Consider the following 26,367-nt stretch of genomic DNA (forward strand, 5'->3'; position numbering starts at 1 on the left):
TCAGGTGTTGAGGCCATGTTTCGCTCTGGTGGATTTCTGCAGGCATCAAAACAAATATCTTCTTCATCAGCTGCTTCACCAGGAAATGATGGCAATATTTTTTGCTCACTGTTGATTGATAAGACTTCTGCTGGTTGACCTGAAGTAGCTAATTGGCAAAGCAGATACTGTAAACATGAGACGTGGGCTCAGATAATCATGCAGTGCCTCCTGTAGTGTTTGCTTAAATGCATTTTTCTTGGGCCAGTGAGGCCAAAACCTGAAATTTAAAAATTGTGCTCTCCCCAAGTTTTGTCACGTGGTAAAATGGCTGGCTGTATATAGAGAGGGCCTTTTCTATCTCTGCCTAAAGGAACTGTTCCGAGAGTTTCTCTACAGAGTCTTTGTCATATGAAGAAACTGTTGTCTGGGAACCTGATAAGGAGAAATACATAAAACACTTTTTATGGTGTGTGTTTATAGAAGAGTATTTATTATTTGGAGACCAGAATTAGATCATAGCAAATAAGGTTATGTTTCTCTTTTTCTATTAGATTTAGAGAGTAATAATGCTTAATGTTCTAGAAAGTAGCATTTACTTACAGGATGTGCATTTCCCAAACAAATTCCGCTTAGTGGTGAAAACAAGCAGAGGGCCGCCTCCCATTCCTAAGGGACCTCCATCTGAGTATCCTAATTAATTATATTCGAGATAATCTCAGTGCAAGCACAGTATTTAATGAAGTAGCTAATAACAGCATTGTATGCTTTGAGGATTCTTCTCTGCTTTTGTGATAAACACATAGAGACACGTTATTTAGTCCTTCATTCCGGGTTCTGCCGGGCCTTCCTGTCTGTGGGCAGCTGTCACTGCTGTAGTGTGGTTCATGCTGGACTGTCTGAGAAACATGGGTAACAGGTGAACGTGAGCATCTTGTATTCACGAGAAAAAGACAGTGAGGTTTAAGACTACCTTGACCTTGAAAGTTTCCTGCGTGAAAACTGTGAAGCTCTGACTGACGACTAAGAGTCAGATGCTCAGGGCAAGGTCCCTTGGCTTCCAGTACTGCGGGAAACATGCATTTTTGGTAATCTAGAACTTCCGTGAGGAGCCAGCATAGTTTTTGTGATGTTTTTCATCCTTGCCGTTGTGAACATCTGACGTCGCAGAACTGGGCTTGGAGGCTGCCTTTTAAACGTGTTTAAGGAAAATGTTCTTTTTATGTTTACGTTTTTGCGGGATCACCCAGAAGGGTCCACAAAGACCCTTTTGTTCATCTCGGCGTCTTTCTTTAGCTGGTGCAGTGGGTTCTGGAAGTCCTTTATTCTTGCTTAGCAGCAAATGCTTCCCCACCAGGTTCTCAGCTGTTTTGGAGGCCCTGCTGTGTCTTCTCACAGTGAAAGCGCTTTGCTCTCTCTGACTTCAAGTGGTTTAATATTAGTATTCCATCGACCTTTTCAAGAGAAGACTCTGGGCCGCCAGTTGCCCATTGTAAAAAACCAGCCGTGCTGTCCTATCACAGGCTGTAAGCCTAGTATTATTCCAGTGATAGGTTCCTCTGCCAGAAAGCTGTTGGCACCCACACGTGATGTGGTTCCCTCGTGTACACCTCCCCTTTTTCTTTTTGAAAGTGATTTAAGGGCGCCTGCCGCGATCATCGCACACAATGAAGCAAGATAAAAATAAGTGCTCTGGAGAAGGGGTGAGCCAGGGGAACGTCAGGGTGCAAGAAGGTGAGACGGGGGACGAGTGAAATTCATGGACAGCCTTCCCTGCAGAAAGCCTCACGCACTTTCCAGAGGCGGCTGCGAACCGCATGCTAGGCTTTCTGGCAGCGTTGGAAGGGGTCACGCAGGCCGGATGTCTCTCACACCTGACACGCGGTGCCTTGTCTGCTATGCCGCCCCAGTTCGGCCGTCGATGAAGTTCCGTGCCCGTGAGGGAAGTCGAGACGAGGTGCAGTGAGTTTCCTTCAAGACCACCTGGTAGTTAGTAGCCGTCAGGTGTAACAGTGAGGAGGTGCTGTGCACCTGCGGGGCGACCCCTCAGGGGTCCTGAAAGTCGTCCATGATGGGCGTAGCCGCCTCTGAGTGGATCGCCCTCCAGTCGCATGACCAGCTTTTCTTTGCTCTAAGTTCCTCCAAAGATGTTAAATTAGCATTTATCAACCACCAAAATTAACTACTTAGTCTCTCCCTTTTTTTCACCTTTCCTCTGACTTTCACCGTCCTCCAGGCTGGACCCGCTCTGCCAGCCAGCCTTCCCCTGGCAGCCTCACCGCACGAACCCTGTATTGCCAGCCAGGCTGCTGTGCCCCCCCCGCCCGCCCCTCGCGCCCCCCCCCTTCAAATCCTACCTGCTTATTCTCTGAGCCCGACTCAGGTTCTTCTGTTAAGGAACCCTTTCCCGTCACCTCCCAGGTTAGATGAGCAGCTCTTTGTGGGGCAGGGTGGCCCTTAGGCTGTATCTCCCCGGCACGGCATCTAGCATAGTGGCATCTGGAAGGTGGAATTTCGTAAGTACTGTTAGTGGACCAGAAAATTACATGCCTGGTGTTACTCCCGGGATGGAGTGAGAAGAATGCAACGAGACCGTTGCTTCAAGACTAAAACAAACCTGATCCCATGTCTTGTGTTCAGTTCAGGGAATTTAGGCACGGACTTCACAAGATCTCCCATTCCGGCTACTTCAAGGTCCCCAGGGGATCTGGGTTTCCATGTAAGGGGTCCTGCAATGGCCCTAAAAGTCCTGGCCTGTACCCGTGTAGAACAGCTGGATCTAACACCAGAGTTGTCTTTGGGGCTTTCTTAAGATGGGCCAGAAGCGCTCTGTCTAGGAAATGTGCACACAGAGCAGCTGTTTGCTGTAGTGTACTTTGGCAGGGTGAGTGCTAGGCTTCTGTTCTCGCTCTACCTCTGAGTACCTGAGGAATCGCAGGTAAATCACCTCACGTCTCTGGATCGGGGCCTTCCTTGTGTTCTGAGTCCGTTACTCATGGTTCAGGAGATGAACTGTGTGATCAGCATCGTCAGGTTTTAAAATCAGAATGCATCGCACATGGTATGGCAGGTGTCAGTTTGGAAAGTTTTTATTTCAGAGATGTGTGTGTGTGTGTGTACACATAGGTACTGGGTTTTGTTTCTTTCAGTGGGCTGCAGTGAAAAAGCTGGAAAGCCCCTGGACCAGATAATTCACAATTCCCTTTAAATCACAGAGTTCTGTGGTGATTCTCTTCTGTAGGGGGTGTCTATGGTTATGACCATTGATTTGGCAGTAATTTAAGGCCTGAATGAGTTGTATTTCCACAGGGAGTTAATTCAACAACAGAAGGTCCCTGGTTAGCTCAGCATACCTACTTTTTTTTTTTTTTTTTTTTTTTCTGATTCATTTGGGTAATCATGGGGTTTCAAATGAGCATGACGGCTTCTTTCTGCCATAACTTATCCCATGTTTTATAGGGAACGTTGAATGATTTTTATGTACTGGCACTAAGGTATATTTAATGATACTGAATTTTTTTGTAAGTGAAAGCAAAACTTTTCCAGGATTTATTTAGTGAAAGGACCCACATTTCAGTTGATGGATTTGCTTTAGGCCTTCTGTAAAAAAAAGGGGGATTTTCTTCTAAATCCACTTTTGCAGTCATTTTCTTCTAAATCCATCTTTTGCAGTCTCTCCCTCTCTTGGCTCTACTCTCCTCTATGTTGATTTTCTTCTCGGGCAGGGGTTCCCGAAATGGTAGCAGGATGGCCCATTCAAAGCGCCAGGCTTCTATTTTGCCAATTAGTAAATATCTTCGGGAAAGGCAGCACTTCTCTCCCAGTAGTTCCAGGAAATGGCCTGTTCTTATGGGCCCAGCCTGACATGTGTCCAGCCGCTTGAATAAAGAGAGGTGGGACCCCATTAGCGAGACCTGGCTCCCAGCCCTGGAGACGAGAATTGGGCTTAAAACCATCTGAATTGAGCACTGGGCAGGAGAGGCTCCCGCAGGAGAGGAGGGCACCACGGCCGGGCAGAGATGCTCCACAGGTCCGCTGTGCTCATCTTTACCCTTGCCGGTCATGTTGCCAGAGGAAGCACCCCTCATTCCGAAACCGTAGGAGCTCGTGACAAGACTCACCCCATGCTTGTATTTTCATGGGTCCATTTTAAATGAAGAGACACCAGAATCATCACCTTTCTGTCGACCTGGAAGTGGGTGCTAACAATTCCTAGGACCGTTTGCAGAAAATATGGTTCAAGTCTTAGTAATTTTTTTCGTCTTTTTTTTTCAGGGCCGCACCTGTGGCAGATGGAGGTTCCCGGGCTAAGGGTCAAATCGGAGCTACAGCTGCCAACCTATACCACAGCCACAGCAACATGGGATCCGAGCCGCGTCTGCCACCTACCCCATAGCTCACGGCAACACCGGATCCTTAACCCACTGAGCGAGGCCAGGGATAGAACCCACATCCTCATGGATCCTAGTTGGGTTCATTAACCACTGAGCCACGACGGGAACTCCTCAGGTCCTTAATATGATACCCTGTGGTTGGGATTAATCAGCCAAGAATTTATTAAAATACTCTTTTGTCTTTTCTAGTGAAAGAAACCCATTATTCCATTCTAGCCAGGATCAATCCCCCTGGTGTGTGTGTGTGTGTCTGTGTGTGTGTCTGTCTGTGTGAAAGATGTTTTCTCTAACAATGTAAAAAATGGGAAGTGCCCTGCCCAAAGCAGATAATGTTCTAAAAGCTTATAAACGGGTTGAATAATATTTCCCAGAAAAACAGTGCAGCGAATGGCAGGTAGGTCCCCAGGCTAGACTAAGAACAAAAACCTTTTAAATCCATCCTAGATACCCTTTTTTAAGTTTGCAGGAGAGAAATAATGTTTAAAATGTGTGTGCATGCATATATCACATACATACTGTAAAACACTGAACTCCTTAATCTTGATAAAATGTCAATACGTAACCTCCATTTAGCATCTTCCCAGACAAATGAAAGAAGCGACGTTCACACTTGAACGTTCAGTGATGTTGCTTGAATAGAGATAAATGTACATGCATATAAAACGATTGCAGTCAACAGAAGCTTCTTGGTGAAGTTCTTCATTCATAGGGCAGAACCCACACTGCTTCTCTGAAATTACAAAGTCTGTAACGTTTCAGAAGAATAAACCCAGCGAGGGAACATCATTTCAGTTCCTTGATAATCCTGACATTATTGTTATCAGAATTACAATCACATTTCTATTCTTTTTTTTTTCTTTCTTTTTAGGGCTACATCCACGGCATGTGGAGGTTCCCAGGCTAAGGATCAAATTGGAGCTACAGCTGCCGGTCTGCGCCACAGCCCTAGCAACACCAGATCTAAGCTGCGTCTGTGACCTGTGCCGCAGCTTGCGGCGACACCAGATCTTCAACCCACGGAGCAAGGCCAGGGGACAAACCCACATCCTCAGAGAGACAGCGTCAGGTCCTTAACCCACAAGCCGCAACGGGAACGCCTCATATTTTTATTCTTAAATTGAGCCAGGAAAAGAGCAAGAGAAATCCTTCTGGGGGATCTTGAAGAGTTAGCACAATGACAGGGGGAAGGAGAATGCGGGTTTGAGAAGTGGTTCTCTGTCACAGGTTGTCTACAGTGGCACTGACTGAGCCATCAGAGGAATGAGGCCCGTGGGTCAGGATTGGTACCAGTTAAGCAAGGGCGGTGGGGGGTGGGGGCAGGTTGAGGAAGGTGGATTAGGACAGGGCAGGGCATGGGGAATGAGGAAGAGGGGAGAAGGGAGAGGTGTGGGCAGAATTGGGGATGGGGGCCTCCCAGGGTTAGTGCCCACTGCCCTTGGAATTGGTTCCTGACCACGTGTGCCGTAACTTAGCTGCTCCCTGAACCTTTAGGCCAACCGCAGCCTGAGTGGGAGGATGAAAGACGCCCGATTCGGAGACTTCCTGGAGGACAGCAGGATATGGCAACCCCACAAGTGTATGAAATCAACTCGCAACCCCATTTGGTGAAGAGCACTCTAAGTTTTTACCTTTGTCCCCTAATCCCAGGGACGGTTGCATGGTGGCTTCACTGATTTAGAATTTGCAGGAAATGCGAGGATGACTTGGGCTGGGTGTAGAGCGCTAACGGGAGGGGTGACCCCACGTTCCAGCCTCCCGAACCCGAAGCGTGGGAAGCAGGACCCCGCAGACACAGGAGGGCAGCCTTTGCGCCTCTGTGGCGTGGGGAGCCAGGACACAAAACAGCCCTCACAGGGATCACGAGGCCACTAAAAAGGAGCTGGATGGTTGAAGTTTCTCCAAAGTGCTGGTGGTTCCCTTGGGGAAATTCTTTCTTTCTGAATAAAATGGACAAAGTGGTACAATTTGGATTTTTAAAAACATTTCTCTGTTATTTGGCAGAAGGGCCTAGGATAATTTGTAACGTAGCCCCTTGCAATGGCTTTATCTCCTTTGCCCTACTTTATAACACGTCCAGTGTTTGGAAGTCGTACAGCTGTTGCTTTTCAAAGACAGCTCTGTCAGTCTATTGCTCGGGAAGGGACTTCACCTGTGTTTTTACAAAATCTCAGGGCACCGTGAAAACAGTGTTAGCGTAGCGACTAAACTTTCGAGCCCTCTGTAGACTCCAGTGTTTTTAAAAACGCATATTTGTGGAACATCTTGGACTTAAAGCTTTTCACGAGTTAGCAGGACCGTAGGCAACGCCTCGCAGATGGCCCTTCTGCAATTAGCCCTGGGAGAACAGCGTTGCCAGCGGCAGCTCTGAATAATGTATGGAGAGTGAGTCGGAAACAGCCGAACCCCCCACACAGGGTTTTTGAGTCGGATTCTGAAACCCAAGGAACTCAGGGCCAGTAACGTCTCTTAAGCACAGAAGGATTCGCTAGAAGCAGCCAGGATTTTTTTTTTTTTTTTTCTTTCCAATCGTCTTTGCTCCCGGTACCTTGTAACGCATCTTCCTTGCATGGTTTCTCCCTTTCTTTTTTTTCTGCATCTTCAGCTTTTCTCCCCATTGTCTCTGCCCCAGTCTTGTAGTGGATCATGGCTGGGGAGGATAAAGCCGATCCGGTGAAAGCATTATTTTACCCCCGTCTCAATTAGGGGTTTGTTCATTTTTTTTTCCAAACCCCTGGTCCCAGATCCATTTGATAGGATTAGGAAACTGCGGCCCCTGTGAGAAGGGAAGAAACTGCTTTTAATAACTGAACTGGAAGAGTTCCCTGGTGGTGCAGCAGGTGAAGGATCTGGTGCTGTCACTGCAGCAGCTCCAGTCACTGCTGTGGCTCAGGTTCAATCCCTGGCCCGACTTAGCTGTACAAAAGTGCCACAGACGTGATTGACAGAAAGAGATATTTTGTCCTGTGCCACCTTCTTTACCTCGTCCTTTGTGAAATCGCATTTTGTATCTTCAGCAGGTGGAAGTCAGTCTCTTGTCGAGTGTTTATCAAGGGCCTGCTGTGTGCCAGGCCTCGGGAAGAGGGCAGAGTGAGGGCAGGTGCTGGCCCACAGGCCCGTGAGATCTCTCTCCACCTTTATGTCCAGCAGGCTGAGGTTCTGGGGGTGAAGGCGCACGTCTAACTTGGTTTTTGTGTCCCCGGTGGTTTTGTGCCACCACCACAACCTGAGTGGTCCTGCTCCCCGTTCCACCCCCATGACGCGCAGGTGCCGGGCAGAGGCAGCCCAGTAGCTGATGTTTGTGGCGTGCGTCCATTCTGGCCCTGATTCTCCACAGTTCTTCCCCATGGAGTTGGAGTGGGGTTTTTGTTGTTGCTGTTGTTTTGGCATGGCCAGGCACCGCAGGACCACCTGCTGATGGCTCAAGAACGTGTTCTCACCCCTTGACAGTTCGTGTGCGCTTCGGGCAGATTCCGCCTTTGCAGTTGTTGTTCTTGTCGTTGGGGTTTTCCTGTCCACGTGCACGCCCTTGACGTCGCACTGCACGCCCACGTCCTCTTGTCCAGGTTAGATGGTGGATTGCAAGCCCCGTGACAGCACTTTCCCCTTTAAAGACCCCATTGGTGGCCTTCCTGTTGTGGCTCAGCAGGTTATGAACCCAGCTCGTATCCGTGAGGATGCAGGTTCGATCCCTGGCCTCGCTCACTGGGTTAAGGATCCAGTGTTGTCCCAAGCTGTGGCATAGGTCACAGATGTGGCGTGGAGCCGGTGTGGCCGTGGCTGTGGTATAGGCCGGCGGCGGCAGCTCCCATTCGGCCGCTAGTCCAGGAACCTCCTTGAGCTGCAGGAGCGGCCCTGGGAAAGGAAAGAGAAGGAGAAAACAGCGTGTCGGTCTCGGTGGTGACCTGCCTTTCCTCAGCCGTGTCACCGTTTTCGGGAGGTCGCAGTCCGCGTGCCGACAGCCTGTTTTTTTCCACCCTGGGCTGAAACTGTTGAGGCCGCGTTCTCCAGATTTGCTGCTTTCCGGAAAGTTAGCCCTGACTTAAAACGTGCCCCTCTTTCGCAGACAAGGTAAAAGTGGCCGCGGAATCCGGGCCCGGCTCCGGCCCACCTTTGCTCTCACGCAATGTCCTGCCACTGCCCTGCTTCCCCTGCGGCTGGTTTGCTGCGAGGTGGCCCGTGAGACCGCTGCGAGGTTGGTGGGGCTCGAGGGTGCCTCCCTCCCGCTAGAGCCGAGCGGCTGGGCCTCCGCGGGGCCCGCCGTGCACCCGGGGAAGAGGTTGGGTGGATCTGCCTTCAGGCACCTCGGGCTCTGGTGCTGAGTGACGTCCAGTGAGCAGGACCTGCGCAGGTGCCTTGCTGCCCCCAGTACAGTCCGTCTCCTAACCGCCGGTCATCGGCGACCTGATCTTTGCCCGAGACCCTGGCTGCAGCGTGTGGGAAGCAGACCCAGAAGAGACGCGAAGCCCGCAGCCCCTTGGAGGCGGGGAGCAAGTCCTGAGACAGCGGCTACGCCCGTCTAGTGTTTAGAGCCATCACGGCGGGGAGCTCGTCCAAAGTGGACGAGGGCAGTTTTTCCTGAGGCTAAATGGAGCCGGTGCTTTGGAAAACCCGAGTGGCCCAGCCGGTGCCCTGTCCCGAGTGGCCTCCCCTCCTCGCTGTCTGCGCCCAGACCCGGCCGCCATCCCGCGGGTTCCGGGAAGGCATTGGGTGACGTCGGGTCCCCCGACTTTCTGCGCTTCCTGAAAAATGCAGGCGCCTTCCGAAGCGGCCGTTCCTGTTCTCTCCAGAAATAGTTCCAGCCCTGCCTCCTTTTGCTTCATCAGCCCTCCTGCCAGCACTGCCCAGGGCTGTAAATGGAACGAGAGGCGGCCTCCCGGCCCGTCCAAATAGCAACAGGAGGCACAAGTGCACTTGAGCCACAAATAACGCGCTTTAAAATAGCAGATGGTATTTGACGGTCGGTCCTTCATTCATTTACCTGCCAAGGCCGAGCTCGTTCCCCTGCCCTGGTGACCAGACCCGCAGTGGCTCGGCCCGAGCCGCTGTCCTAAGCTCGGGTGTGCAGGTAGTAGCTGTTCCCTGGTTCACAGGCTGTTCGGGTTCACGCCCGCATTCTGAGGCTCTTCTCGAGAATGTTCCTTCGTTCTCCCGCGATAAAAACGTCACGTTTGTGCAATGGCTTCGCCCAACTCCTGCGTTCGGCACTTGTGTAGCTAATTATAGGCAATCCTTTCACCCAGGTGTGGCTCTGCCAGCCTCCGGTTCCAAACACTCGGCCAGGGAAAGGCAGGAGTCGGGGGGGTGCTGGAAGGTGGGGATCCCTGCTTCTAACATGAAGCTCGATGGAGAAGGAAGAGCGACGCTGCGTGCACTTCGCAGGTGTCTGTGCAGAAGTCAGACCTTCCTCAGCTTCTGCCAGAGCCTCGCACCAACGCCCAGTGGTTCCGCGACTTCCTTCCCTGAGCCCCAAGGAAATGGCAGTGGCCCAGCAGACGCCTGGAGCTTCTGCATGTGCTTTCAAGTCGGCTCTGTTGGGTTTTTTTTGTTTTTGTTTTTGTTTTTCCCCCTTTCTTTGCCCTTTTGTTTAAAGTTAAACTTTATCGGAGTAGAGTAGCCTTCCAGTGTTGAGTCAGTTTCAGGTGTATGGCAGCGGGAGTCCGCTGTACACACAAGTCTGTCGGTTCCTTTTCAGATCCTCTCCCCCGTCGGTCACTACAGAGCATCGAGTCGATTTCCCTGTGCTCCTCGTGACTCAGCCATCCCACGTGCAGTGGTCTGTGCCAGTCCCAGCCTCCTGTTTATCCCCTCCCCCACTTTGACTGCTCGTTCTCTCCCCGGGAATCAGTGATAAAATGGGCCCATGGGTATATGGCCCCTGGAGCCCACGATGGAGAGCAGAGGTCCCCAGAGCCCTTGTCCCAGGGCTTGGATGACCTCATCCACAAATTGGCTTCTGAAGAAGCTCACAGTAGAAAATGATATTCCTGGCGTTTCTGTTGTGGCTCAGAGGTAAGGAACCCAACTCGTATCCACGAGGATGTGGGTTTGATCCCTGGCCTTGCTCAGTGGGTAAAGGATCTGGCGTTGCCGTGAGCTGTGGTGTAGGTTGCAAATGTGGCTCAGATCCCACGTTGCATTGGCTGTGGTGTAAGCCAACAGCTGCAGCTCCGATTCGACCCCTAGCCTGGGAACTTCCATATGTGGCAGGTGTGGCCCTAAGCAAAAAAGAAAGAAAGAAAAAGGAAAGAAAAAGAAAATGATTTTCCTTTCCGTTGCCTGAGTGGAGCACCCACCCTGTGTCTGGTACGAGGGCTGCCAGGCTTTCAGAAAGCTCGTTCTGGTAGATATAACACATGGGAGACGATAACCGAACATTCACTTGCTAAGGGCTGTCGGACACAGAGCTGGGCATGGAGGTTTCCTGGGCAGCCTGGGAGGAACAGGGCCTAGAGTCTAACCTGTGCTCAGATCCTACCCCGAGACACAGGACCTCGGGTGAAGTAACATTTTCAGAGCCTCCGCTTCCTGATCTGTCGGAAAGATCAGGAAGAGGCAAATCAGAGCTGTGTTCGGGATTAGGAATAATGCACGTGGGGAGAGTCCTGGTGACCCAGCAGGCTGAAGATGCAGCGTGGTCACTGCTGTGGCACGGGTTCAGTCCCTGGCCTGGGAACTTCCGCATGCCGTGGGTGCAGCCAAAAGAAGGAAGAAAGAGAGACTGTGTGGGGAGTGTCCGGCCCATGTGGATGCTCGGCAGCTGCTGGGAACGATTACGTGAAAGTGACATCTGAGCCACACCCTCTGAGGAATAAGAATAAGCAGGACGTGGGGAAAGGCCAATGTCACGCAGGCCCCAAGGCCTGTAAGATTCCTGGTGGACTTGGGGAGCAGTGAGTAGGAGGGAACCCCTAAAAAGTAGCCTGAGACCGTGGGCAAAGAGCATTCCACGCCACACCAGACACCTTGCGTTTTATTTTGTAGGTCGCAGGGGAGGGAGTTAAGATTTTTACCCAGATTATCTGCGAGAACGTCAGAAACGGCTTCGTGTTATGTTGCTCAATACGGCTGTGACAGTCAGTCAGGCCCTGAGGTTTCAAATGAGTTGTACACAATCTGGAGGAGACGGTAGGTGCAGCTGAACCCTGAGAGCCCGGGGGGTCTGGCCAGTCGTTGGTTCCTGACACCGACACTTTCTTTGGTCAGATGCCCAGACAGACACCTGGGACTCTCCACGTTCATACCAGCAAATCCCAAGCCTCCTAAACTTAGCACACACCAGGGGTTTCTGACTTTGCGGAGTATCTTCTGTGTTTGTCTTGGCCACATGTACGTGGTATGCAGGTGTTCCCAGGCCAGGGGTGGAACCCACATCGCAGCAGCCACCTAGGTCACAGCAGTGACAATGCCAGATCCTCAACCTGCTGAGCCACCAGGGAACTCGTGTTTTCTGCGTTTGAAACTTTGGTATTGCCTAGGGATTTTAGATAAATATCAATTGGGGACATGTTTTAAATGAGTCCCTTTGAGGGTGAGGAACCCCTGTCAGAGAAATGCAGCGATGACCTGTGACTGCTCTTGTGCTGTGGGACACTTTGGGTGACAGAGACTCGGCAAGAGAAAAGGGGACATGAAGCCCCAGCTAACTGTTTGTTGACTCTCTGGCCATCGACTGGCTGGAAATGTTTTTTCATCTTCTTAATCCTGGTGGTACTCAGAGCTGTTCTGGGATTACGAGTCTGTTTTTCTGTTTTCTAAAATCTTTGGAAAACTCTAAGAACTGGAGGATCACAAAGTGGTTGGACATGCTACGTGCTCTCGCTGGTACCTGTGCTTTTGAGATACAGAAATTATGCCCACAGGCTTCCCTTTTTATCGTTTAATAGACCAATAAGATTTCTTTTCAGCATTTATTTTCTCGACTTATTATGTCCAGGTAATCCAGATCCTTTCACCGTTGTTTTATCTGCGTCTAAAACGCCCCCCAGAGGGTAGGGTGTGCACTGCAGTGCTGTGTTAGGCTTGGAGACACCCGTGTGAGCTCATTTCCACGTAGACAGAGAAATACTTACAGATCTGTGCGCACACACGGGCTGTTATCCTTACACCTATGTCCCAGCCGTGGGCCCTGAGTGGGCCCCGAAGCAGTGCCCCCCCCCCCGCAGTGCTGAGCACACCTAGCACCAAGATCTTGGTTGCTAAACACCATCTTTTAATAAGGGACACTGGGCTCCCCGGAGAAGCTGCCGCTCCCAGGTCTGGGACAAGGAGAGGAAAAGATGAGCCGAGAGTGTCTTGTGATGCCAGCGAGGAAACAAGTGCTCAACAAAGAAGAGACAAGGCTGAGGGGACGTGCGGGGACGCAGGAGGCGCCCGAAAGAGCGGCTCGTGGCCAGATGGGACCTACTGGGGCTGTAAACTGACGTGGTGTCGGATTGTGACCAAAACGTAAGATAAATGATAGAAATAAATGATGGAGCAAGTCAGTAAACCAAGAGGGCTGACTCTTCCTCGCAGCAGAACTCCAGGTAACATATGCGGATGCTTCTCCATCTATGAGCTGGAGCTTAATGCTCTTCCTCTCGGTGAGTTGGACTGAGGGGCTCATCTCAAAACAAGGCGGTATGGAAAGAGACAAATGGTAACGTTACCACGAGCCATCTCGACTTACGAGCAAGTGACCAGGGTCAGCGTTGGCAGGACATCCTCCTTTGCCCCCACTGTGGGGTGGTCGGGCCTGTCCCCTCTCTGGTCCTCCTCCCAAAAACCCACGACTCCAGTCCAAGGGGTAGGAAACTCATCAGACCAGCGGAAATGCAGGGCCATCCACAGAGTGCCTGACCCGGGAGCTCCAGACCCATCCACGTTTTGAAAGCTCAGGGGGCACCGGGGATGTGTCCCAGATCACAGAACAGAAAGGAGGCTTCACGGCTTGACGCAACACGGGCCTCTTGGCTGGATCCTGGAGCCGAAAAAGTACACGAGGAGTTCCCATTGTGACTCAGTGGTAACCAACCCCGCTAGGATCCATGAGGACGCCGGTTCCATCCCTGGCCTTGCTCAGTGGGTTGAGGATCTGGCGTTGCCATGAGCTGTGGTGTAGGTCGCAGGCGTGGTTTGGATCTGTGTGGCTGTGGTGTAGGCCTGCCGCTGCAGCTTCAGTTTGACCCCTAGCCTGGGAACCTCCATATACTGCAGGTGCGGCCCTAAAAAATAAATAAATAAGACAAGAAAAAGCACATGGATTCTAATGCAGTTCTAGTGATACAGTCTAACTCAAGTCTGTAATTTAGTGACTAGGGGGCTATGCCAAGGGTAGATTATGCGCTTTGGCAGACACACCCTAATCATGTAAGATGTCAGAAGAATCTGGGTGCAGGGTGTATGGGAACTCTGCTGTCTTTGCCATTCATCTGTGAATCTCAATTCCTTAAAGAAAATTTTTAAAATTTATTTTTAAAAGATGCTCCCATAGGCATGGCTGGGTAAAAGGTCTCCGCCTGTAGTTCCCGTTGTGGCTCAGTGGATTAAGAACGTGACTTAGTTTCCATGAGGATGTGAATTTGATCCCCGGCCTCATTCAGTGGGTTAAGAACCCAGTGTTGCCACCAGCTGCAGCATAGGTCACAGACGAGGCTTGGATCCTGTGTGGCTGTGGCTGTGGTGCAGGCTGGCAGCTGCAGCTCCAACTTGACCCCTAGCCCGGGAACCTCCATATGCGGCAGGTGCAGCCGTCAAAAGGAAAAAAACAAAAAGGGTCTCAGTCTAGTAATAGCTGTAACTTAAGAGAGGCTGACCACTTTAAAAAAATTCACATATTTATTTCATCCTCACAAGCAGCAATGAGATAGACCAGTGATATACCCGTTTTTCAGATGAGAAAATTGAGGTGCAGAGGGGTCATTGTCTTTTCAAAGTCCCACAGTGACAGGATTAAACCCGGAGCTCTTCTCTCTACTCCAGTGTTCTCTCTCTTGTATCCTCGCTGCCCAGCCTAGAAACACTGCTTCTGCGAAAAGGGGTGCAGCTCGATCAGCCTCGTGAAGGGGCTTGGAGTGAATCCTGAGCCAGACTGTTGCCGCAATGCCATCAGCCCTGTTTACCTGTTGTCTGGGGTCTAGGTACACACATCTTGGGTGGAGTGGGAAGGAATCACTGCATGATAGTCAGAGGATCTTGTTCCATGAAGTCATGCAAGTGAATAAACTGCTTTAGAGAGAAAGCAGGAGGCAAAGACAGACCCCTGGGAAGACATTCCATCTCGGAGAAGAAGGCAAGAGAGAGGGAAGGTTGGACGGATTGAGAGAATGGTGCCTGGTCAGCTGCAGAGGGCAGAGTGCATGTAGGTGGACTTTGCATGGTCCAGTGCTGTTGGGGGCGAATTGGCCGCGTGCTTGAGAAGATGAGCATCCTGTTGCTGTTGGCAGAGCCAGCGTGAATGGACCTGGCATGATTTACAGGAGGTGAAATCTCGCTTATGCTTCCACTCGAGCAGGGGGTCCTTGGATCCTTCCGGAACAAGTGCTGGGATGGAGGGTGTGTTCATTCCTGTAGAAGGAGGCCAGGGGCTTCAAGCAGCGGTCCTTGAAATGTGGCCCCAGACCAGAAGCATCAGCATCACCCGAGACCTTGTTTGAAATGCAGCTTCTGAGCTCACCCAGATCCCAAACCCAATCCCCAAATCTCCAGGCACTGGGGCCAGCAGCCTGTGTTACGAAGCCTCCCGCTGATTCTGACGCCTGCCTACTAATGCCTGAGAATCACCGAGATGGGCAGAAGCCTCTGCTCCAGGGGGCAGACCGCCTGCAGCTGGGCACAAGCACTAGAGTGACACCGCCACCTTCTCCGGAGGGAACCCCACACGCACCCGAGGCTCCACTCCAGACAAAGTGAACAGCATGCAGACCTCGGCTCACCGCAGTCTTTAAGAGCCGGGGTGATACTGTGACTTACCCAGGGGGCGTTTGGAGTTGGAGAGCCTTTTGGTACTGGTAGTAACCTGTTCTTTGGGCGAGATGGGTTCCAGATAAGGACTAGAAGCCAGGAACTGCCAGGCGGCAGCTGAAGCTGGAACCACCGGCTTTCTCTGCTGGGACCCCTTGAGGCCCAGCCGCTCCGGGAAGGGGCACTCGGCTTGCTCTCTGTGCACCTGGGGTCTCATGAGAGCAGTTAGGACCAGAACTGTCCCAAGGCCCAGGACCTGCAGTCCCTCAAAGCTGTATCACCACTGGCTTGGTCTGAAACATCATGGGCGAGATGGGGGCCGGATTCCACGGTACCTGCCCCCCCGCCGAGCTGCATGTTATTTGTTTTCTCGCTCCTCCCCCGATCCCCACCCCCGTATTGATTTACCAACCCGGCTTCATTCGGGCTTCGGGAATCATTTGTTGGCCAATGAAGGGGGACGTGGATACCTTCGCTAATGTTCAAGCCTCCCCCACCCCGATGCCTGGTACACAGTAGGTGCTCAGTAAATATTTGTGCGTGAATAAGTGGATCTCTAAAGGTGCTTTCTTTACCCTAATGAAAAAAGTTGCTTTGCCTCTAAGTAATTATATTCCCTTTATTCTGTCATCATACCCACTATACAATTAAGGTGCTGTGTGGCCATGAATTTGCCAAGTAGTGTACAGCAATGTTTGAATTATCCTACTTATCGCTGTGAAGCCAAAACAAGCATAAAGTGGTTGCTTTTGACCTGTCTGTTGGGGAGGGGTGAAGACAGCCCTGTTTTCTGTCCCAGGGAGCCCTGCCGAGGAGGGGAGATGCCAAGTGCAGTACCAGACCAGCCTCCGGGACCCCGTTCAACATTCCCACTTGATGTGGTTTATTTTATTTTATTTATTTGCTTTTTAGGGCCACACCCGCAGCATATGGAGGTTCCCAGGCTAGGGGTTGAACTCGAGCAGTAGCTGCCAGCCCACACCACAGCCACATCAGATCCGAGCTGCGTCTGCGACCTACACCACAGCTCACGGCAACACCAGCCCCTTAACCCGCTGAGCAAGGCCAGGGATTGAACCCGCATCCTCATGGTTCTTAGTCAGGTTCGTTTCCGCCTCGCCATGACGGGAACTCCGGGTTTCTCATTTTAACCGTCACTACCCTTACCCCTTTGGCAGGGGGAGGCTCAGAGATGCCGTTGGGCGTGAGATAATTTCCCTAAGGGGCGAGTAACTGCTTTGCAGTATCTTCATCACGTGCTTCCCGGAGCAGCTTGATAACAGGCAGGAGCTGACAGCAGCGTCAGCTGTGGGGACACGCCGCCCGCCCGGGGGCAGAAGCCCCTGACCTCCGCGGCAGACCTGGAGTCGTGACTTAGTGCTTTGACGTGGAGATTCGGGGGCAGGGCCCGGCTCTGGGACGTGGGGGAGGGTCTGTCTGCCCACACCTGGCAGGGGATGGGCAGGCGGGGATGAGCCAGGGCCGCCCACACTGCAGTGCCCTGTCACTGCCGCAGCTGAAACAGAGCCCCCCCCCCGGCAGGCCAAGCACAGCTGGGCATCGCTCTCTGTGCCCTTCTGCCCCTTGGCGTGACACGGCATGTTCATCTGGGCCACCACGCTCCAGACAAGTGCAGACCGAGCTCCGAAACAAGTTACACGGATTCTGAACCATCAGTAGATGCAAGGGGGGGATGAATTAGGAGTTTGGGATTAGCATCTACACAGTACCGCGTATAAAATAGGTAAACAACAAGGATCTACTCTATAGCACACGGAACCACGCTCAGTATTTTGTAGGAGCCTATAAGGAAAAAGAATTGGAAAAATAATATATATACACACACACATATGTGTGTATACATATATGTATATATATGTGTGTGTGTGTGTAACTAAATCACTTTGCTGTACACCTGAAACCAACACAACACAACACTGTAAATCAACTGTGCTTCAACTGAAAAATAGTAATATAGGAGTTCCCGCTTTGGCACCATGAGTTGAGGATCCTGTGTTGCTTCAGCTGTGGCTCAGAGTTGATCCCTGGCCTGGGAACTTGCATTTGTTGCAGGTGCTGCCAAAAATAAATACATGAATAACAGATGCAAGATTTTGTAGACTTGCAGAAGAAATCATCGGACATGGAAGCTGTTGCAGTGGTGCGTGAGGACCGCGGGCTGGGTGGAGACTGGTGCTGGCCTGGCCGGCGGCAGCGTCCAGAGCAAGCAGGGAGTGTGTACAGACGCACCCCAAGAACCACTGCCACCGGCCTGGGCTCGCCCTCTCACCGAAAGCAAAAGCTTGTCATCTTCAGTCGGCTCCAAAGGGAGGCGTCCTGCCTCCTGCACAAGTCCTGTCTTGTGGCGTCAGCGTTCTCGAACCAACCCTGATGTCCCTGGCTTTTCCATTGTGGTCTTGGGATGACCACGGCCAAGACCAGCACATCGCAAGTGGGTTCATACAGGGTTCCACCCCCATCGGTGACTGTGCCGCTGAGATGTTTAGCAGGGTCCCCAGAGTTTGTCATACTTGTTAGTTCGCGGGAAACAGGAACAGAGATGTCACCTTTCACTCATGCAGAGGAAGGGTTTTTCCTTTCGTGTTGCTCCTGGAAACAGCTGACAAGAGAACAACACCGTGATTCTTGAAAAGCAGGCTTCCTCCTCTGCCGTGGTTTGCAACAGTGAGACCAAGTGGATGGTCACCACTGAAAACCAGGGAGTCACTCTTTTTACTTGGAGAAGCAAGTCCTGTCCTTCCTAAGACCGTCTGGTTCTTGCGCATTTTCTCCTCCCGTGATTTTCCCCTTCCTGTGGTTATCACATGGCGCCTAAGCTCTGGGTTGTACGTCATGCTGCTGTCTGGGTACTGGAGACGGATCCGGTGTCTTCTCGAGCTGCAGTTTCCTCGTCTGACGAAGGAGGAAGCCCCAGGACCTACCCTCGCACAGTTCTTGTTAAATGAGTTAACATTGGTGAAATGCCTGACTCGGAGACTGACACGAGGCAGTGTTCTCCAAGTGCCAGGTTGGCCCATGGTTTGAATCTCTCGTAGGATCAATATGTGTTATGCTGTGTCAGAATTTACAGGCGGGATGGCCGGGAATGGTGATAAAATACATCTCCTCCGGATGAGTCCTTTTCTTGATTCAGAGGGCTGTGTTTTGAAACTAGTGAGGCCGTTAGCAATTTGACGGAGAAATATGTTGCCACAACTGTTGGTTCAGTTTCCCAAGACACTTAATCCCTTTGCCTCGAGATGACGGTGGCGGCTGGCACGCGCACCCGGAACTCCATCTGTCAATTCATTAAGTTCTCTCAACACCCCTCAGAGGATAAGTACAGTTCCTATCCCCCCTTAAGAGGTAAGGAGACTGAGGCAGCAAAGGTTTTGTTCAAAGTCGTACGGCTGTTATATGGCACAGTCAGGGTTCTCAGTGGGTCGTCTGGTCCTTGCCACATCCATCTTCCGTCTTTTTTTTTTTTTTTTTTTTTTGCTTTGGCTGTGCCCACGACTCATAAAATTCCTGGGCCAGGGATAAATCCTCAGCCGTGGCAGTGACCTTGAGCTGCGGCAGTGACCGTGCCAGATCCTTAACCCGGTGAGCCACCAGGGAACTCTGTCTACCTTCATCGTCTGCTCTGCTCCCTGCTGTGGTCCCGCCATGTGGCTTCTGCTCCTTGGATGTTTCTACCACAGGACCTTTGCCTTTGCTGTTACCTCCCCAGCTCTGGAACATGTGTGTGCACATGGCTAGAGCCTGGATCAGAAAGTGAAATTTTTTTTTTTCCCAGTGTGTGGGTAACATAGATATCACTTTTTCCCTCTTTATTTTTTCTTTTAAACTTTCTTGTGTTTAAATTTTGTATGCAGTTTTTAAAAAGTTACTTTCCATTTACAGGTATTTCAGAATATTAGCCGTATCCCCTGTGATGTACAATACTTCCTTGGGCCTGTTTTATACCCAGTAGTTTGTGCCTCCCCCCCCACTAGTAACCACTGGTGTATTCTGTATCTGCGAGTCTGCTTCTGTTTTGTTATATTCAGTAGTTTGTTGCGTTTTTTTAGATTCCACATATGAGTGATATCATCTTGTATCTGCCATTCTCCGTCTGACCTGTTTTGCTTAGGGTAATACCCTTCATGTACATTCATGGTGCTACAAACGGCAACATTTTGTTCTTTTTTATGGCCAAGTAGTATTCCATTATATGTATATGTGCGCGCGCGCACACACACACACACACACACACACACACACCACCCCCCACTCTTCTTTATCTGTTCATCAGTTGGCAGATGCAGCGGTTGCTTGCATGTCTTGACAGTTGTAAATAATGCTGCTATCAACATTGGGGTGCCAGGTGTCTTTTTGAATGAGTGTTTTCACTTTTTTTAGATATACACCCAGAGGCACAATTGCTGGGTCAAAAATGGTAGTTTTATTTGAATTTTTAATTTAATGTATAAAATCCCTTTTTTTTTTCCCCAGTGTTTGGGTAAAATATTGCATTTAAAAAGTCCATATGTCTGTGTGTGTGTGTGTGGGGGGGGTGTTTCCCACAGCGATTGCTTCCTCCCCCTGATTTAAATGGTATTATTTCATTTGTTCGCTCTAGGAGCCCGGCTGCCACATCTCCCTTCAAGGTTTTCCCTGGGGAATGTGACACAGACGTGAAGTCCAGGAACCTGAACCCAGGGCCTTGTCCGGAGGGGGGTTTCCGTTCCCTTAGCGGAGAACCCGGGGTGCCGTGGGGGCCCCAGTCCTGTGGGATGGATCTGGCCTGGACAAGCCGCGGGGGATGTGTTGCGGCGGGAAGCCGTGGGGGCGGCTCACCGAGGCCCCGCACCAGGGCGTTGTCTGGACCGCTGCCTCATGCTTCCTCGTTCCGCCCCAGATAACCAGTTCAGGATGTCCATCCTGGAGCGGCTGGAGCAGATGGAGAGGAGGATGGCCGAGATGACGGGGTCGCAGCAGCACAAGCAGGGGGGCAGCGGTGGCGGCGGCGGCGGCAGCGCGGGGGGCACTGGCGGCGGCACCGGAGGAAGCCAAGCTCAGGTAGGGGCTCCCGGCCACCGCCTCTCCAGGGGATGCGCGTCGGTGGGGCCGGGGGGGGGGAGGTTGGGGGGGTGGGGGGCGCTCCATCACACGGCCTGTTTCTGCTGCTGCCGGGGGCCTTCCTGGAGGAGGCGGAAGGCGGGGGGCTTCTACGTGTTCAAAGCCCCGGAGAGGGAGGCGGCCTTGGGTGTGGGTCTCTCGCGCGTTGGCTCTCGGAGCCCACGTCGCTGTTGCTGATCTCGGAGCTCAGGGCAGTTACCCGCCAGCGGGGACGGCGGGCGTCGGTGAACACCGGAGGTCAGATGGTGACTCAGGTTCGCGGGGCCGAGGGTTCAGTGAGAACGTATTTTGTGTTTTGTGTTCTGTCTCCACCTTAAGTATAAACAGAAGACGTAATTGAATTCAGTAACTCACAAGCCTTTTAGAAACTCAAGGAGATCAATACCATCGGGGCCCAGAGAAAGCACTGCTGCCCTTTTTCAGTGGAGAACAGCCTGACACATCCAGGCCTCATCACAGATGCTCTTCCTCCGATGCCCGGAGGGGGGCATCGTTAGAGTTAAGAACAGGGAGATCGCCAAACGGTATTTCGAGTCCCATCAGTCTTGCAGGCTTTCTAGACGTTTCGTTAGGAGCTGCATTCGGACTCCGCCTCTTCGGCAGAACTTCTTTGTGGGGAGGCCCTAGATTGAGTGTCAAGGGACCCGCCATGCTCTTTCCCTCCCCCACTGAGTCATGGCCTAAAAGCCTCTGCCCATCCCCCTCTTTCTGTCCGAGGTGAATGGTGCTTCCCCTGGACAAGTGCATCTTTAAGGGAACGTTTTGAATTTCACGATCCTTGTCAAAGTCAAGCATTGGTATTATTTTTTTTTTTTCTGGTCTTTTGTCTTTTCAGGGCCGAACCCGCAGCACATGGAGGTTCCCAGGCTAGGGGTCGAATCGGAGCTGTAGCTGCTGACCTACACCACAGCCATCTCACTCTGCGACGTACACCACGGCTCACAGCAACGCTGGATCCTCAACCAACCAAGCGAGTCCAGGGATCAAACCCGCGCCCTCATGGACACTAGTCGGGTTTGTTATCCACTGAGCCATGACGGGAACTTCCGGTAGTATTTCTAATAACAGGTAAAAACTGAAGCAGGGTGTTTCACACCCAAAACACTAACCTTGTTTTTCAACATCTTTTCCTCTTTTTTCTCACCTCTCTTCAGGGAAGACTTGGCCCAAAGTAAAAAATATCATTAAGGCTTCTTATCCACGTGATGCTACTGTTTTCTCAAAAGAAGTAAACAATGTCTGTTGTATCTCAGGATGAAAACAAGAGTTCCCTTGAAACCCTTTTTCTTTCACCAGCAAAGGCTGCATGTGGGAGTTCCCTGGTAGTCTAGCGGTTAGACTTGGCACTTTCATCGCTGCGACCCGGGTTCGATCCCTTGTCTGGGAACTGTGATCCCACATTAAGCCACTGCACCCCTTGACCAAAAAAAAAAAAATTTAATAACAGTAATAATAATAACAAAGTCTGCATAAAGGGAATGGAGTATGACGTCATTTTCTAGCCCAACCATTTGGCAACTGGCCTCTTATCATCTGGTTCCATAATAACTGCTATTGAATATTCTTTCATCCGTTTAAGTTGGCTTTGATAAATATCTGTGTCTGCCTTATAGGATAGAAGTGTGGCCGGTTTCGTTAACACAAATCAAACCAAACCAAACCATCCCTCTTTGTTCATCACCCAGGGACTTCTGTGTACCCTTGAATATGTCTGTCTGGTGTATATAGAGGGGCCCTGCCCTGGCTTTTTTGAGTCAAGGTCATTCTGCTTTTGAGTCAAGGTCATTCTGCTGCTGGTTGGGATTGTCCCCTCTGTTCCTTTGAGATGTTGTGACAGCTCCGGTGAGGATGACATTGTCGCCGTCACCTGCCATTTATTTTTGCAGGCATTTTTTAATTCCAGATTTAAAAACAGAAAACACCAAGGAGCAGCAGTATTTCTATAGTAATTGAACTTCACGTCACTGGACAGAATACTTTGAAAATAATGCCGGAGATGAGAATTAGACCAGAAGTGGTATTTATTTGAGGGAAGGGAGCGTTAAACATAAAACTGCTATCGCAGAGACTCAAAGAAGCTGTTAAGGTTACTCACTTTGATTTTTTTGTGTCTTCTTTTGCAACCTCCTCACAACAAAGAGCTGAAAGCCCTGCGGTCAGGGTTAGTGCATTTCTCTTTCCCACCTGTCTCGGGCGTTAGTGACTGCACTTCAGCTTCATGGTCTCTCCTGCTTTCCCCAGTATCCTTTTTGCTTTACATAAAGGACAAGATTTTTTACGACTTATTTTTCCAATCGGGATATAATTGACACAGGAGACTGTGTTAGTCTGGGGTGTATATAGCATTGTGATTCCAGATCTATGTGTGTTTTGCAAAATGATCAGCCCCAGTAAGTCTGGCTAACACCCGTCATCACCCATGTTCCAAATTTTCTTCCTTGTGATGAGAACTACTCTCTCAGCAGCTTTCAGATGTGCAGTGCAGGATTATTGTTATTATTATTTTGCTTTTTAGGGCCATACCTGCGGCCTGTGGAGGTTCCCAGGCGAGGGGTCCAATCGGAACTGCAGCTGCCTGCCTGTACCACAGCCACCAGCCACAGCAACGTGGGATCCAGGCATCATCTGCGACCTACACCACAGCTCACGGCAACGCCAGATCCCTGACTCACTGAGCGAGGCCAGGGATCGAGCCTGCATCCTCATGGATCCTAGTCGGGTTCGTTTCTGCTGAGCCAGGACGGGAGCTCCAGAGGCAGTGTCATTAACTCTGCCCCAGGCTGCGCATGATACGCCCATGACTTACTCGATTTGCAGTGGGAGCTTTTGTGCCCTTTGACCCTTTTCACTGTTTTGCCCACCTCCTACCCTCCACCTCTGGGGACCGTCAGTCTGTTCTCTGCATCTGTGAGTCTGGGGTTGTGTGTGTGTTTGGGGGGTTTTGTTTAGGATTCCACATATACATGACATCATACAGGATTTGTCTTTGACTGATTTCACGAAATGTAACCCTCTCAAGGTCTATCCATGTTGTTGCAAATGTATTATTGAAATTTTTCTTTTTTTTTTTTCTTTTGGCTGCACCCACAGCATGTGGAAGTTCCCGGGCTGGGGATCAAACCTGAGCCACGGCAGTGACCCAAGCTGCTGCAGTGACAATGCTGGATCCTTAACTCCCTGAGCTATAAGAGAACTCTTTATTGGATATTTCTAAGGGTTTCCTCAGGGAGCAGACCCCCCCCACCTGAGTGATTTGATGCTCCTTCAGAAGGAGCAGGGCAGTCAGCGGTCCCCGCAGCCCCGGTGGAAGCCACGGAGAAGTTACCTGCTCTGCTCTCTCCCGAGTTTACTGCCTGCCCTTGTACTTCAGCTGGGAGCCTGGGGCCACTTTTTTTTTTTTTTTTTTTTCTTTTTTTAAAGCAGGATATGCTTTCCCTGAGATGCGTCAGCATGGAGGTCACAGTCACTTGTCAGCTCTAACCGCCAGGCCCCGGTGCTCTTGGAGTTACGGAAAGTGACCCGGTGCCCGGCTGTGGACCTGTCTGCCGAGCCTGACGCGGCTCATGCTGTTCTCTCTCGCATGATCGTGATGTCTCCTTGTTTTTCCACTTTTGTGTTGCCCGGTTGCCGTCACCAATCATAAAGCATCTGTGTCCCCCCGCCTCCCACCTTGGCCATCAGGAGGCTGACTTGGGGGAGGGCCCCTGGTCGCCGGGTCGGAACACTGGCTGTTTTGTTACAGTGCACGTCGGGCCCTGGGACGCTGGGGAGCTGCTTTGAGAGCCGCGTGGTCGTGGTGTGTGAGAAGATGATGAGCCGGGCCTGCTGGGCCAAGTCCAAGCACTTGATCCACTCCAAGACCTTCCGTGGAATGACCCTCCTCCACCTGGCCGCGGCCCAGGGCTACGCCACCCTCATCCAGACCCTCATCAAGTGGCGGTAAGGCCGGGGCCTCAGGCCTGGGGGTCCCCCCGCTGCGTCTTGGGCATGGGCCACCTGGGCGTCCACGCGCGGAGAGAGATCAGCCCGTTCGGGGAGCGTGGCAGCCTGGACCAAAGGGCTCTCTCTGAGGACGGTTCCAAGAAGTTCTATGAGCTTCTGCCCAAGAGACAGCGTGTTGCTAAAGCTAAATGTGGAATTTTTATCTCCTCTGGGCTACTGGCCAGAGTCTGGACCACCCTCGGAAATCCGCGGGTCGGAGGCCCAGTTCAGTTTCATCTTTGTGGGTCTCACAATGCGCTTGTGTTTGTTCCCATTGACGGGTCGTGTGCTAACGGGAGGTGTGATCCCTTCCAGCACAAAGCATGCAGACAGCATCGATTTGGAGCTGGAGGTTGACCCCTTGAATGTGGACCACTTCTCCTGTACTCCTCTGGTAAGAAATGGGTTCCTTTATCCCCTGCACCGCTTTTCTGGGGCGGCCCGGGGTCTGCCCGGCGCCCTTTGATAGACGACCCTCTCAGAGCCACTTCGGAGGGGCCGCGTTTTACGGCCCCCTTGAGATCGCTGGCCAGGACCGATTTGTCGGCCAGCGGCAGCAGCAGGGGCAGAGGTGAAATGTGTGTCTGTCACTCACGTTGAGGAGGCTGGCTTTGTCTCTGTTTTTCCAGATGTGGGCCTGTGCTCTAGGGCACCTAGAAGCAGCTGTCGTGCTGTACAAGTGGGACCGCCGGGCCATCTCCATTCCTGACTCTCTAGGAAGGCTGCCTTTGGGAATTGCCAGGTCAAGGGGTCACGTGAAATTAGCCGAGTGTCTGGAGCACCTGCAGAGGGACGAGCAGGCTCAGCTTGGACAGAACCCCAGAATCCACTGTGCTCCAAGTGAAGAGCCCGGTACGGAGAGCTGGATGACCCAGTGGCCCAGTGACGCCATCACCTCCCCAGAAATACCCAAAGGAGTCACCGTCATTGCAAGTACCAATCCAGGTAAAAATGGAAAATTCTTCCATCTCCGAACTTGGCAGGTTTCCCATTTGCTCTCATGCAGCTGCCCTCAGAAAAGTCCATAGGATCTTCACATACATTTAAGGGTTTGGTTTTGGGGTTTTTGTTTTGTTTTGTTTTTAATGTTTCTAATGTACCTTTTAGCTGTTAGAATGCCTAGTGCTTCCCCCTGCCCCCGCCCCAGCCCCACCCCCAAAACTGCAGAAAGTAGCAAAGAAAAAAACCCAAAAACAAAAACCGCTATGTTCGTGCAAGAAAGACCTCCCTATTTTGGAAGAGGATGATGCGAATACAGTATACGCTGCTGGGGACTATTTTAAAGTTAGGGCCATGTCTCGAGTTCTGGCTTTGCCCTTGGTGTTCCCCAGGCGTAGAGAAAGTGTTAACTCTTTAGGATTCCTGACTTTGCCTCCTGTCCTGACTGTCCTTTCTACTGTACTTTTCAGAGCTGAGAAGACCTCGGTCTGAACCCTCTAATTACTACAGCAGTGAGAGCCACAAAGATTATCCAGCTCCCAAAAAGCATAAATTGAACCCCGAGTCCTTCCAGGCAAGGCAGGAGAAGCTGCTTTCCACTGCACTGAGTCTGGAACAGCCAAATATCAGGAAGCAGAGCCCTAGTTCTAAGCAGTCTGTCCCTGAGACTTTCCGCCCCAGGGAAGGGCTGAGGGGCTGCAGCCGGGAAGGCTCCCCTCCCACTCCAGAGACTGCAGGATTCCAAGCCTCTGGATCTCAGCCCGTAGTAAAGTGGAATTCCAAAGGTCTTTACATTGGTGTGTCTACAGTACAGGTGACTGGAACTCCGAAGGGGACCAGTGTAGGGAAGGAGGCAGCACCTTCGCAGGTGCGTCCGCGGGAGCCAATGAGTGTCCTGATGATGGCTAACAGAGAGGCGGTGCACACAGAGCTGGGGCCCTACCGCGATAGCGCAGAGAGCGAGGACTGCCCACAGCCCATGGATGACATACAGGTGAGCGCGGGGAGGGAA

The 26,367-nt window shown here is 51.4% G+C and overlaps 1 protein-coding gene across 31 annotated transcripts in view; it reads left to right on the top strand.

The window, feature by feature from the left end:
• Positions 1-26,367, top strand: part of CAMTA1 (calmodulin binding transcription activator 1) — an 861,094-nt gene that overhangs the window by 806,706 nt on the left and 28,021 nt on the right. For 21 of the 31 annotated variants that reach the window (XR_014806977.1, XM_084962660.1, XM_084962649.1 and 18 more), the window contains 5 exons: positions 20,215-20,375; positions 24,178-24,374; positions 24,732-24,810; positions 25,046-25,361; positions 25,826-26,349. Coding sequence is in view for 30 of the 31 variants with exons in the window: in XM_084962660.1 (XP_084818786.1) it covers positions 20,215-20,375; positions 24,178-24,374; positions 24,732-24,810; positions 25,046-25,361; positions 25,826-26,349 (1,277 nt within the window). In the remaining variant the exon portion in view is untranslated. The remainder of the gene's footprint in view (positions 1-20,214; positions 20,376-24,177; positions 24,375-24,731; positions 24,811-25,045; positions 25,362-25,825; positions 26,350-26,367) is intronic. The other 10 variants (XM_084962661.1, XM_084962654.1, XM_084962659.1 and 7 more) reach the window with 1 other exon arrangement.

This window comes from Sus scrofa, chromosome 6 (genome assembly GCF_054392235.1).
Source record: "Sus scrofa isolate SSC_HxYL_T2T_F1_AM1 chromosome 6, Sscrofa_HxYL_maternal_Yorkshire_Landrace_v2.0, whole genome shotgun sequence".
NCBI lineage: Eukaryota > Metazoa > Chordata > Mammalia > Artiodactyla > Suidae > Sus > Sus scrofa.